General features: G+C 38.4%; 1 protein-coding gene across 3 annotated transcripts in view; it reads right to left on the minus strand.

Annotated features, from left to right (window-relative positions):
* Positions 1-13,818, minus strand: part of entpd1 (ectonucleoside triphosphate diphosphohydrolase 1) — a 35,316-nt gene that overhangs the window by 9,855 nt on the left and 11,643 nt on the right. For 2 of the 3 annotated variants that reach the window (XM_088635768.1, XM_088635767.1), the window contains exons 2-3: positions 2,912-3,036; positions 499-616 (exon numbers count right to left, since the gene is read on the minus strand). In XM_088635768.1, coding sequence (XP_088491894.1) covers positions 499-616; positions 2,912-3,036 — 243 coding nt within the window. Of the gene's footprint in view, positions 1-498; positions 617-2,911; positions 3,037-8,776; positions 8,988-13,818 lie in introns of those variants that run through there. The other variant, XM_088635769.1, reaches the window with a different exon arrangement.

The following is a 13,818-nucleotide window of genomic DNA, read 5'->3' on the forward strand; positions in this document are numbered from 1 at the left end:
TTTTTAACACTTCATACTATGTGTACATTCCTGCATTACAATACATTAAAATTGTATCATATCAAAATAAGAACTAGTTCCAACACTGAAATTCAAACAAAAAAGTGTAAATGCAAGAGCATAACTTTATACAATGTTATTTGTTTAATACGTATAATGTCTTAGCAATTATTATAATTGTAATATGACTTTTTAAGAAAGGACAGTATTGGTTGCTTTGATACGTGTTTGTGGATGATCAGTATCATTAGTGAAAAAAATTAAAAAAATGTCCATGATGCTTGTGGTTTTATTACTGTATTATTGTAACAAAACTGTCAATGTGTATAGAAAGAACTCTTCTAAATAGCTAGGAATGTCAAACTGTCTCTAACCCTGGATTAAATTGTTGTGTGTTTTAAGAAACCATGCAGGTTTGTGCGTTCAGAAAATCTCCAAGACAAGATGCAGAAAGACCTTTTGGCCCAGGAAAGCCATTTCTTAACAGCCTGGCTATACCTTGTACATGACAGACGTGTAGCTGTTTAACCACTCCTGTGTCATTCTGTTTCTCCGCTGGCCACTCATAGATGTATAAGGAAGTGTGAGAAGATCCAGCATCCAAGACAATACCATACTAAGGAAGGACAGAGAAAAGAGTAAACATTTACCAAAACTGTCAGAACCACAGCTGCACACTTTCACACAGCAATGAGTCAATGAAACATTTGTTCATGCTGTCATACAAGGAGTTGGCTGAGTCTAAGATAGTGCCAGAGATAAGAATTAGGAGACTTCAGAGAGTCAGGTTTGACACAAACCATTCTTAACAATTTATTGCCACTTTATTCCCCTGTCTAAGACCCATTTACAATGAGCCTTTTTCCTGTTAACACTCAAATACAGCTTTCAACTCAAAGTAAAACTACAGTATGTCAACTATTGTTACAACTATTGAAGTGTCTTTAAGAATGTAGATAGGATTGGTAACACCTGGATATTGTCAACATTTCTAGTCCCTGGGGCCTCCAAAGCAAGGAGATGTTTTGCTGCAATGTTCAACCCAAGATTCACAGATCCAAGCAATTGTAAAATTAACCTTGGTTTACCTTAGCTGATTAAGTTCTTGGTAAATGGTTAAGAGTGGCATCAACAGTCTAGGGACACTGAATAAAACAGGCAAGTACAGAGAACAAGTACAGCAAGTACAGAGAAACAGAAAAGCAAGAGACAGGAGGGACGAAGGCGAGAAGTCCTTATCCAGATAATCTAGAAAGACCAAAGTGAAGTTGACTATTTGTACCTTGTTAAGAGAAATTTCTCTTCTGTTGTTGTTAGAAACTTTGAGTTCTTGTATAAAGAACCCCTCGGTTAAAAATGCCCTCTCCAAGATAGTGGGTGCATTTTTTAGCATAGCAAGATTGGTTCCTATTCATTTTGTAGCATCCACGTGTAGCGGCAATGCTTGTTAATAAGACAGAATTAAGTGTTGCTGTGCTTTCCCAAATGAGGCCTCATCTCTCTGTTCATCTCTGTGGTGCAGCCACAGAGAAACTATTCATGCAGGCTGATTTAAAGATGTTTTCTTTTGATAAGGGACAGCCCAGGAGCAGAAGGCTCCCAAGGGCAGGACATTCTCGCAGCATGCCTCCTGACCATCCTGAGACTCAGCCCGGACAACCACGGAACGGCCAGTGTGTCCGAGTGCCAGAACTTTCCTTTGTTCTAAGAGTCGAGAGCAGAGGTTGCCAGAGAGTAACCAGAGGATCCACCCGAGGTTAGCATCAGCAGCAAGCCTCATGAACAGGTCGGAACTGTGGACAGCTGAATCACTATTCAGAACTAGCTCTTCATCAGGAACGAACCGGTCCTTTTCCTGACTTGCTGGGACCCACAGTCATCTTTTCTCCTGTGCGCAAACTTTGCTAGTTAAAGCCAACACTAACTAGCCGGTCAGTGAGCATCAGCAGCGCACCGTCGCAAGCCGCACAGCACAGCCTGGCACGGAGCCAGAGAGCCCGCAGGAGATCTGAATCCCCAGAGATTGGATGAGTATTCAACTTCAATGCATTACTGCTCGAGAATTCAATTGTTATCCCAACCAGTTGATATCAATTTAATTCCTAAGAGTTATGTACTTGTTTTGAGTATCTAATGTAGAAGTTATAACCAAGTTCATTTACGAAACGGTCTAAATGAATGATATACTGAACGTATGTCCTCTTGATATATGTAACTCTTTGTAACTGACTGAATATATATCTTTTGTATTCTGATAACCCTCTCGATAAGATCTGTTAGGTTTACATGCATATTCTATGTATTAATAAATGTATCCTCGTGTATTAGTACCTGTGTGCGTGCGCGTTGTTTGAGTTATATCGCATGGTTGGATTCTAAAGCCATCAAAAGAATCAATTTTGTGATTTACTGCTACAATTAATAATTGTCCCAGTAAATACCCAAACATTATATACTGTAAGAGCTGAATACTTGGTACATATCAACTATGATATACTGTAGACCTAAGAAAATTATTCGGACTTCTACATATTTTGGTGAAATTTTATGCCCACTTAGAGCGAGTATTTTTTTTATAACTTGAAGATGCTGTACTGCTACATTAGTCTGCTCATATTGTTAAGGCCACTGACCATACAGGCCTGTGAGGCACCCAGGACGCTAGACCGTAACCTACTCCTGACCATTGATCTGCCAATATATATTATATATAATTTTGTTTTAAATCCTTGCCTACAGTATATTATAACCCCAGCCTCCTGAATATAGAGCACATGAGATGGAGAAGCTGTTTGACAGATCTGGCGTCATATGCATTAGAAGGCATTGTTGAAATGCAAAACTCAATGCAAAAAGAACATTTTTGGAAATAAGCTGCAGCCATGCTACATCAGTGAGACTAACAGATTACCTTAAACTTCTTGGGAAGAGGTTTGTTCTGTACCACAGCTGTAGTCACTAAAGCGATGATTCCCAGAGCAATGAGGACAGCAAGAGCAATAACCCATGGTGAGTGCCAGGGGTTCTTCTTCATTTCTAGAAGTTGCAAAAGGGGGACAAAAGAATGTTGGTATTAGATGAAAGGCTTTAAGTAGTGCAGATTATTTGGGTTGATTTTACATTGTGGTCAAGTATCATCGCCAGCAGCCATATCACCCTGCAACTCACAACTGGCAACCCACTGAAGCTAAGCAGGTGTGAGCCTGGTCAGTACCTGGATGGGAGACCTCCTGGGAAAAACTAAGGTTGCTGCTGGAAGAGGTGTTTGAGCACCCCCTGCTGGTCCCACTCCCTGCGGTCTATGTGGGTCCTAATGCTCCAGTATAGTGACGGGGACACTATACTGTGAACAGGTGCCATCCTTCGGTTGAGATGTAAAACCGAGGTCCTGACTCTGTGGTCATTAAAAAAATCACAGGGCGTTTCTCAAAGAGTAGGGGTGTAACCCTGGCGTCCCTTACCAATCATGGCCTCCTAATAATCCCCATCTATGAATTGGCTTCATTACTCTGCTCTCCTCCCCACTAATAGCTGATGTGTGGTGAGTGTTCTGGCGCACTATGGCTGCCGTCGCATCATCCAGGTGGATGCTGCACATTAGTGGTGGTGGAAGGGAGTCCCCTGTAAAGCACTTTGAGTGGAGTGTCCAGAAAAGAGCTATATACTGTAAGTGTTAGCAATTATCATTATGTCCTGGCTTTCATTTCTGTAACCACTAAACTATTTACTAAGTGTAAGCAATTATTATTATTATTTTGTCTGCATAGATTGTTAAGCATTTTAAGTAAGAACATCTAACTTTTCATGTTCTTACATACAGGTGGCAAAAGTATCAAATTAAGTGTTATGTATTGTAGCTTATTACCAAGATATAGGTAACTTACTCAATACAAAATCCCTACTGCATGAACACATAGCAATATATTTATATAGGAATGGGTAACAGGTTTATTCCATGCTGAAAGGAGAAAAAAAAAAGGTTTTGGATGTGGAGCATTCTCCGGGTGTCTCTACCTACCCAATATATTTATATATGTTGAGATGGAGATAAAGACAGATCATATCTTTTATCATAATGGTGGTAAACATTTTATCAGAATGGTATCATTTGTAGTTAAAAGGTTTATCAAGGGTGTAATTGCTGCATCTCTGACCTCTGCGAGACGTTCTGCAGCAGTTATTCAGCTATCAGGCCTGCATTCTAAAACCTTTAAAACCTACCGTCTTGACTGCTCCAGAACTATTCAGATGGAATATTTACCCATTTGAGACTGAGTTTGAAATATAAAAAAGAAAAATAGATAAAATCAGGAAGGCAACCCGGCAAACCTAAAACAAGTGCCTACTGTACATATCCTGCTCTAATTTAAAAAAAGAGGAAGAGTATTTCCTTATAAATGACACTAAACACAGTAAATGTTTTTCAGACCACTTTTTTTGTAGTATTAGAACAGTATAAACTTTCTGATTTCTAAGAGTTTAAAACAATCTGTTTCAAAGGCACAATTCATGCAAGTTGAGAGGTTTTGAAATTCTCAGACTTGAATTGCTATTTTCACAGAACCCATTCCATGGAAATGCAATTGTAAATAATGCATCTCCAGTATTACAGAATCCTCAATGAAGATCTATTATCAGCACTGTGACAGCAAAGCAGTGCGCTTGTGTCTGTTGGGGCTTCACATAAAAACAATTCTAAGTGCATCTTTCTGCACAGCCTGTTTCTTATTAAAATATCACCCAATCTCAGAATTTTGTTAACAATCAGACTCGGGCTCTATGGAAAACATGACCCAGAATGATGATAGACCTCAAAGTTATTGGCCTTCCCACCATTTTTTTTTTCCACGAAAGCTCCCCAACATAACACCTCATAAATGCGTATTGGGAGTTAAGAAATGAAGACACTTAGTGAAAACATATTCTAATACATCTCCTGAATTAGCTGGTATGGTTTTAAAATGTAAACAAATTAGTTTTAAGAACAAAAATAAAGGAAACTTAATCAAAGTCTACAACAGAATTTAAAAAAAACCTTTAACTTCATCTGGCCAATATGCCGGCAGCAATCATCTGAGGCTGGGCCTTGGAAAATAATCTAATACAATTACAGGGGCCAAGAAAAGAACTTCTAACATTGTCAGGTCTGTAAATTGCATTTTGCTTCTATTTCACCTTCCAAGAGCTCTCCTTCTGCCGCAGTAGAAAGCCTCCCAAGGATTATGCAGTCTATTTTGGAATTCAATCAAATAAGCAGGATATATAAGAAACCTTTGAGAGCCATATCTACATACACATCCTACACAGTGTGCCTTCCAATGGACTGACTAAAAGGATTTACAAAGCAGAGAGCCTGCCAGGAATTTAAAGTTTTAACTGAGCTATTAAAACTAGAAAATACATTAGTTGCATGCTTCCTGTTCATAAGGCTACTTTTTCCCCAAAAGAAAAGTTCACGTAGCTCCCATCCAGATAGCCAACTATCGTAAACAATAAAATAAATTCCAGATGTGTTATTGTTAGTTCATGGATGTTCCAATTTTTCAGTGTTTTTTGTTACTCTTTGGAGTTCTTGTGTGTCCTTTAGGACACAATTATCTCCTTTATTGATCAGGTGAATTGCAATGAACATATCTGCAGACACGGTTTCTAAGAAAGGCAGATTGAAAAAGGATGGATGGAATAAGAACAAGGTTGTGCTTTTGCACTTGTTTTTAATGTTCCCCATGCTTCCTTGCTTTGTCATTTTGCACTGTGTACCACTCAGAGCACTGCATCCAACCCACAATTACACGTGTAGACGAGAAGTGACAGATTTCACAGTAAAGAGCTAAATTTTGAAAATTAAGTGAAAACCTGCACTTGTCTGTTTAATGCTCCATTTTGGGTCCAACCTTTTCCAAATCTAGTATGGAAATGTAAACATGAATTAGCTCATTTCACAAACAACAGTTTTATGTACCTAACTCAGCTTTGTGTTTATAAAGTATGCAGTCATCAACAGCTATTACTCACATTCTCACAAGCCATTAAATTTTTGGCTTGCTTTTAAAAACACTAACCTCAAAAGATGTTCATTGCAATCCATCCATCTGATCTATCCAGTAGTCCTTGTACTTCATGAGAGAAACATTGTACAGTTTTGTTACATTCAGCAACTTACTGTAGTTTGCTGCTAATAAAAGCAATACACAGCTTGACCTCCCACTTTTTGTCAATGTTAACCCTTTGCTTTCTTGACTAACTTGCTGGAAAAGGATACAGGAGGCGAACAAATCATATAATGTAGTATGTTTAGATTTGCAGAAAGCTAATAACAATGAACTGATAATAGTTCAGTAAAAAAGATTAATTCTAAAATTTCAAGCAGCAGTCACCCCAGATAATACATATATTGATTGAGAAATAGTTAATTGATAGGAAAAGGAGAGTACAGACAGTATACCACAGGCATCTGTAACAGGACCACAGATTTTCCTAATTTACATCGATGATCTAGAAGCTGATATAGCTAGTAATCTAGTGAGGTCTGCAGATGATGCCCACCAGGTGGATTAGTGAACACTACAGAAAAGGACATTTACAAAACATTGGAAAGGACATTTCAGAAAGACCAGACAATTTAGACAATTTTCAAGACAGAGCAAATACTTGACAGATGATGTTTAATTTATATTAATTCAATACTACAAATAAGATAGGAAATATTGAGCTTGAAGGATCTACAGTATGAAAGACTCAGGTGTTCATGTTCACATTACTTTCCTCCTCTAGGCATTCTGGACAAACTTAAAAAAATAGGACACAATTAAAAGTGGAAAGCTTAAAGTGTGGGCTTTTACATTCAAACTGTACACTGCACAAGTAAACCATCCATTATACTGTAAATTCTAAAGATTGCATTTCTGGAATAAGTCCAAAGAAGAGAGTGCAGTGAAACATCCTGGCTTTAAAGATATGCATCAAACATTTAATTTCTATTTTATTCAAGAGAATAAATCGGAATCAACAGCAAAATATGAAACAAAGGGTCTCGACCAGAATCTAGTGGCCCATGCATTTAAAACTGACAACAGGAGGCATCTTTACACAGAGTTGTGGACGTCTGGAAAAAGCTACTCATCCATTTGCTTGATGCACATACTCTAGCTTCTTTCAAGAATCAACCAGATGAAATCCTTAGGTCAATAAACTAATAGCAATCAACCTACATACTAGTGTGGGATAACACTAGATGGGATTAACTTGTTTTGCTCTTAAACGTCCCTAAGTATACTGATGGAAAAAAGAAATGGAACATTATGGAATGAGAAAACTACAGTTATAGCTTATGTACTTTCACAAAAAGTTGTCAATTTGTTTTAAGCCCATCGACCAGCAATACAGCTTGTGCAGTTAGGCATTGCAACTTGCCAATCACACAAACTCGTTAGGAGCACTTTTACCCAACGAGGTCTAGGTGGAACAATGCCTGATCTGGTCCACCATTAAAAAGGCCTTAATTCAAAGCTTACTGTAGGTCACTGCAAGAAAAAGGCCACACTTAGTCAGTTTTCTGTGCATTCCATAATGCCTTGAATGTCACCAGAAGCAAGGCAACCACTGCGTCCGACTGCAGAGAAGGTTCAAGCAGACCAGCAGGACAGATGACCACCCAAGATCCGGTCGCCCTCGAGTAACCACACCAGAGCAGGACCGACACAGACTGGTCCATCTGAGAGATTGTTTCATATCTGTCACCCATACTGCTGCCAGCAGACACGATGCCCGCATCAGTGAGAGGACAGTGAGGCTCCATGCTGCTGGCCTTAGAGCATGGCAACCTCCTAGACATCACACCCGACTGGCTTGGGCCAGACTGAGGCTCCGATGGACTCGTCAGCAGTGGCATCAGGTCCTCTTCACGGATGAGTTACAGTACTCTTCAGCCTGTTCCATGCAGACGGGAGGGCCAGAGTAGGGAGGAGGAGATGTTGCATTTTGTTCCCCATCAGTTTATAAAGTATTCACTCAGTGGAGCACTGTCAATCACTTGATTGTTTCCAAATAAATATCAGTATACTAACATAATCCAAACTCAAATATTATCCATAAATACACCAGAGCTTCACCAACAGTAATACACCTGTTTTCAGTCATTACTTTTATCTTATCATACAGGGGAAAAAATATTTGTAGCCTGCTCTTGTAAACAAGTGAAATGTTAAACGGTTTGGTTAAAAGCACAATTTGACTATACATGGTAAAAAGGAAAATAACAAATTTACATATAAAGTGGAAAGTAGGTGTTAATACTATATAAACAGGAAACCGTTAAATGTACCTAATGCACATATGACTCATACTAGCCAGCAGGAATAAATTATGGCTAAGAAGCTGTTTTTAAACTAGTTTATACAAACCACTGAGAAAAAACAGCTCATGTTTACAATATGTTTAGGCACAGATGTCTGATATGATTCAGTGTACAACCTGACCTACGTCCTTCAGGAAATCCAATTTTTCCAAACTTGAGTACTGCAGTTCAGAATAATTAACAATACCAAGTTTTCTGAGAAAACATGCCAGCAGGATTCCAAACAAAGACAAAACGATCATATAAAATGAATATTTCTTCTTTAGTATGAAACCTGATGTTACAGCATTGCAAACCAAAATGGAAATGTCCCAGATAGTTTTGTAGATGTCTTTAAGTATTAATTTACTGTCAATTACTATAATTACTAGAATTCGGTTTGGTCCAGAATAATTTGCAAACATTAAATTGTTTACTTACCTCTTCAATAGCAGAGGAACAGTTCTTAAACAATTCTGATAATGCAGACTGATATTGTGTACATACAAATTAAGAAACAAGTATGCTTTCTTTGGAGGAAAGTTCACAAGTGTTTTTACTGGTATTTCTGCAAACACTAAGGCCAGCTAGCTTATTCTTGTTGCCACGGAAACAGAACAAATTTGTGCTCTGGAAACTATTTAAAGTAGTTCAGAAAAGGCTAAAGATTTTGTAATTTATTGCAATTCACTCAGACACAAGAAAACACAATCCCCATTCATCTTCTGAGAATTATTTTTTTTTTCCGGGGAAATAAAAGAAAAATGATCCTGATGGAAATATCTGTTGTGGAACTCCTTGTCTTGTATTTACTTTAGCCTTTTATGATGTCACTGTTAGACATTGGAATTCCCTGTGATCTTTTGGAACCCATTCTGCCAGAATTGGAACAGATGACCCTTTACATGCAAAAGAATGCATGGGTGAATTCATTGTTGATAGTGAAAGCATGAATTCTCATACCAAATAGCTTTCCCTGATCAGTTGCTCTGAAATAATCGGAGACTGACTTTGAATTTCATAGAAAATTTCCACATTTTTGAGGCACAGCTTGTGTAGTCCTGTTCATTAATGTTCAATGTGATAGTTTTTTTTTACAAAAAGGAGAAAAACACCAAAATTGGAGATGAAAACATTAGTATCTTTAATTCAGAGAAAATATTGAAAAAATAATGCTTGTTAATACCTCATTCTCAATTATACCCGTCAACAAGTGCTACATACTTACAAAATAAATCATCCCTGTAAATACATGGTTATGTTAAGATAGAGGAGTATTTTCAAATGTGGATATTTACAGATTAGCCTTTTGGAATTTTTCACATTTCCCAAAATAAAAATAGTCACTGTGGTCTTGTGCATATTTTCAAATGGGTAGTTACTATGCTCTTAAAGAAATACAGCTTTCCTTGAGAGAGTTTTTACCCTGGAGGGGAGATGGGATTCCCCATACACAATCTATGCTTGCCCAGGCCAGTCCCAAGCACCAGGGAACTCTGTTAAGAGCCCTTGACAATGAGCCCAGTATGGTGTCATGCTTTTCTACCCTAAGGGGAACCCTCTTGGAATGCATTCCAGATAGCAACAACCACCCAACACTGCAACAGCCCTACATTCTTTTGGACAGGAAAGGACAGGAAAGACCACCAGAGCCTTTAGGGAATAGAAATTAATTGCACATGATAATTGAACTGTTTGTGAAGGAAAAAGGACCAAGAAAAAAAAAGAGAACTGCATATTACTGTATATCCCCTACCTCCTATGATACAGAATATAAACCAGAAACAGCAATGTACCCTAAAGTCTTTGATTTTGAGGCAGTCACTCTCAGAAGTATCTTTGCAAACATACTTCTAAATTAAATTATATACATATCACATTACCTAAGCTTTGTAAACATCATTTGTTAGGAAATGTGTTCAAACAGAGGTTTTTACATTTATTACTTTTAACAAGCTATTAAACAAACTCATATGTAATACAAAGCATTAACACCTGCACAGCAGCTGTTACTGCATGTTATGCAGTGTTTTTACTAGCCCCTAACCATAAGAGAAACTCCCAAACCCATGGAATTCCTGCACTCTAAATATCAGCCTTCAGAATAGCTGCTGATATTCTATTACCTATCATTTATCTGTTGTACTTTAAGACAACTTCTTTTCAAATGAAAGGATCCACATTTCCTCCAACGTTTCATAAGGAAATTCACCAAAGATGCACACATGTGAGCTACCCCTGGATATCATGAAACAGTTTCATTGTCACCTCTTTGCTCCATCTGTAATCGAGTCAGATCAGTACTTGAATAGAAAACTTCAGAGAAAACCCAGTTTGCTAATGTCAGTGGTGTGGGTGGACCACTAGGTGGCACTCTTTCTTCTAGACCAGAATGTTCAAGCCAAACCTTTGGTATGTTGACTGGGGACAGTGTGCTGGAGGAGATGCTATCCTGTTCATCTGAGGTCCTGACTTTAATCATTAAAGACTCCTCATCACTGCTTATTAAAGTAGAAGTCTTCCCTGCATTTCTTCCTAAATTCTCAAGCAGGTTCTCCCTTCTCTACCCAATCTGTTGTGTAATGGGGTTGCTGGGGCATAATAGCTCCATGGGTCTGTACTTCACTTCAGGGGTGGATGTTGTGCATTGTATGATTTGTGGTGAAAAGTTACTTACAAAAGCAGTTAATTTAAACTAGACAGCTACAAATTTGTAAAAAGGTGTTTAAATTGTTAATCATTGAACACCACAGTGTAGAGAACTCTTAAAACTGAGGCAGTACAAATATTGCTTCAATCCAGCATTCTTTCAAAGAGAAAACGTTTTCTGCCACCATGTTTGCAAAATGAATATAAACCACTCATGTCTCTGGGTGACATGCAATATATTAAATCACCATTAGATATAAAGTATTTCAGGTGGGTAGCTGCCTCAGCATGCATAGGCCGCAAAGGAACAAGTAATAGGTTTATGTCATGCTGAAAAGAGAAGAAGGAAAACAATGTTTCAGCCATGGAGCCTTCTTCAGGTGTGAGAAAGATGGGGCAGGAGGCAAAGGTAATCTTTGGCCATCTTCTACACTGTGGTGTGCTGGGGCAGCAGCATCATGACAAAAGATGCAAATAGGCTCAATAAACTCATCAAGAAGGCTGGCACTGTGCTGAGCCTTGCCCCCATGGAGGTGGTGGCTGAGAGGAGAATGCTGACCAAGCTCACAGCCATCATGAACAACACCTCTCATCCGCTTCATGGGACTGTTACTGGGCAGCGGAGCACATTTAGCAATAGACTGTTCCAGCTACGGTGTTCAAGGGAACGTTTCCCCAGGTCTTTCCTCCCGGCGGCTGTCATGGTGTATAATGCTGCCCTAGGCTAGGACTTTTAGCCCTTCATTTGCTCCTCTATGGACAGCATGTTTACTCCATTGTACTTTTTGGACAATCAGCCTGTATAAACCTATGCATATTTTGCACATATTTTATTGTTTTTACAGTGACTATGATCAGCACATTTTGCACACACCTATGTACTTATTTATTTTTATTTATCTTGTTTGTCTTTTGTTTTATAACTATTCTGATGTCTGTTTTGCTTGTCTTGGGCTGGACTGCTGTACTGTAACATCAATTTCCCTACGGGATTAATAAAGTATTATCCATCTATCTAATGTAGCACAGGAGAGCAAAAACTGGGAGAGAGGAGGGGCAGAAGGCAGGAGCAGGGGACAGAGTGGCCAATCAGGAAGTGTGAAGTCAGGATAGGTGAAGAGAGGTGCGAAATGAAATCTACAATGAATAGAGAGAATTTAGAAGAAAAGTAGTCTGTCATTGAGAGAAGGGGGAAGGTGTGATCCTAGCTGCAGGATCATTTTAGTTTCTGTAGTCTTTCTGATGTATGGGTTCAGAAAACCATCTTCGAGAACATAAACGAAAAAAGATTAGTGTGATTATGGCCATCGGAATGTGAAAATGAGAAACAATGGGCTTGGGGAGATTTTTAATCTTCACAGCCCTAACGTTCTCTGAAGCGGTCTGTAAGTCTCCTTCCTGTTTCCCCAATGTAGATGGCTGGGATATAAAGACTCCACAAATTACAATAACAGTTACAAATGAGAGGACATTAGTTGGTTAATTAATCTGAGGATCTTTTCCGTTTCTTAAAAGGAACTCAACTTGGTGTGCACTCATAATGCATTGTGTAAAGTCTCTCCTATTTTCAGACTTAAAAAGTAGTTTCCACTTGTGACCACTAAGGCAAACTGCTGGACCTGGACAATGGCTTTGAGGATTGTTTTTTTTTTAAGACTTGAATCAGGTCTCTTGCCCTGTTCAAGGATAGAAAGGTTCAGCTATAACCCTGAAAGTTTCCATTTTAACTTAAGCCTTAATTGAAGTTACTAAATTGGAAAATCTGCAAGTTGTTTCTTTGCTTATGAGATGCAATAGTTAGAAAACAATGTCCGGTGTGTCTAATAGCTGAAAACACAAATAGTTAAAATGAATGCTATTATTATGTTGAATGTTGTAACAGAGCTTGGCTGGAACAAAAACCATCAGGTGGGTAGGTGGAGGTCTCCAGGACTGGTTATTGCAAAACCATGAACTGTACTACCGGTCTTTGCCTTATTTGTGTATCAGACTCTGAAGCAATTGCATAAAAGGGTTTCTAGAACTTGAAAACTGCATCTGACTTACTGAAGAATTGACAGAACCACCAAGCTACTTGCAAACTAGTAGTTGCAATAATAACCAGGATAGGAATGATGCATGTAGAACAGCTCCTTTCTATGAAATCAAATCCTTGTAGCACCAGGCGTCCACTCTAAGAAGCATCTTGTGCAATCCATTCCCTTACACTACATTTTAATTCTAAGGTTTGTAGGGAATATGAAGCCTTAAGAAAAAGAATCTGCAAAAGAAATACCATCTCTTTTCCCTCTTCAATGACTATACTGAAAAGAACTGCAGGACACTTTACTGTAGCAATGGCCTATACACAGTTTAGCAAAACATCTTAAAAATTGAATTCCGATAGCTTGAAGGCCACAATACGTTTTTCAGTTTTATATCAAAGGACATTCTCTGTGCCGACTTCTTGCTCTAAACACCTTTTTTTAGGCACGCTTAGCATGTCTGAACATCACACTGGTGACACCCTCAGACTTTCCATGTCTAGAATAATGATCTCATTTAGCAGAAAGCATTTTCCTTGGTTAGCCACAGTAACTTACCATGTCATGCACAGATACCTACACAACATTTTCAACACTTTAGTCGTAAGTGTCAGGTTTGAGAGTTAGACAAGGTACAAAAATCTATAGGTATGTCTAAAGGCCGTTTGGGCTTTTTTTTATACCACTGAAATGAAAAAATAGAAAACAGTTTATAGATACAGATATTTGCAGTTGCCAAATAAGATGGTAATTTTCCTAAATGATTGCAATAAAAAGCTACGAAATTGTGTAGGTCTGTACTACACAATG

The sequence above is a fragment of the Lepisosteus platostomus genome, chromosome 6 (assembly GCF_059453375.1).
Source record: "Lepisosteus platostomus isolate fLepPlt1 chromosome 6, fLepPlt1.hap1, whole genome shotgun sequence".
In the NCBI taxonomy this organism is placed as follows: domain Eukaryota; kingdom Metazoa; phylum Chordata; class Actinopteri; order Semionotiformes; family Lepisosteidae; genus Lepisosteus; species Lepisosteus platostomus.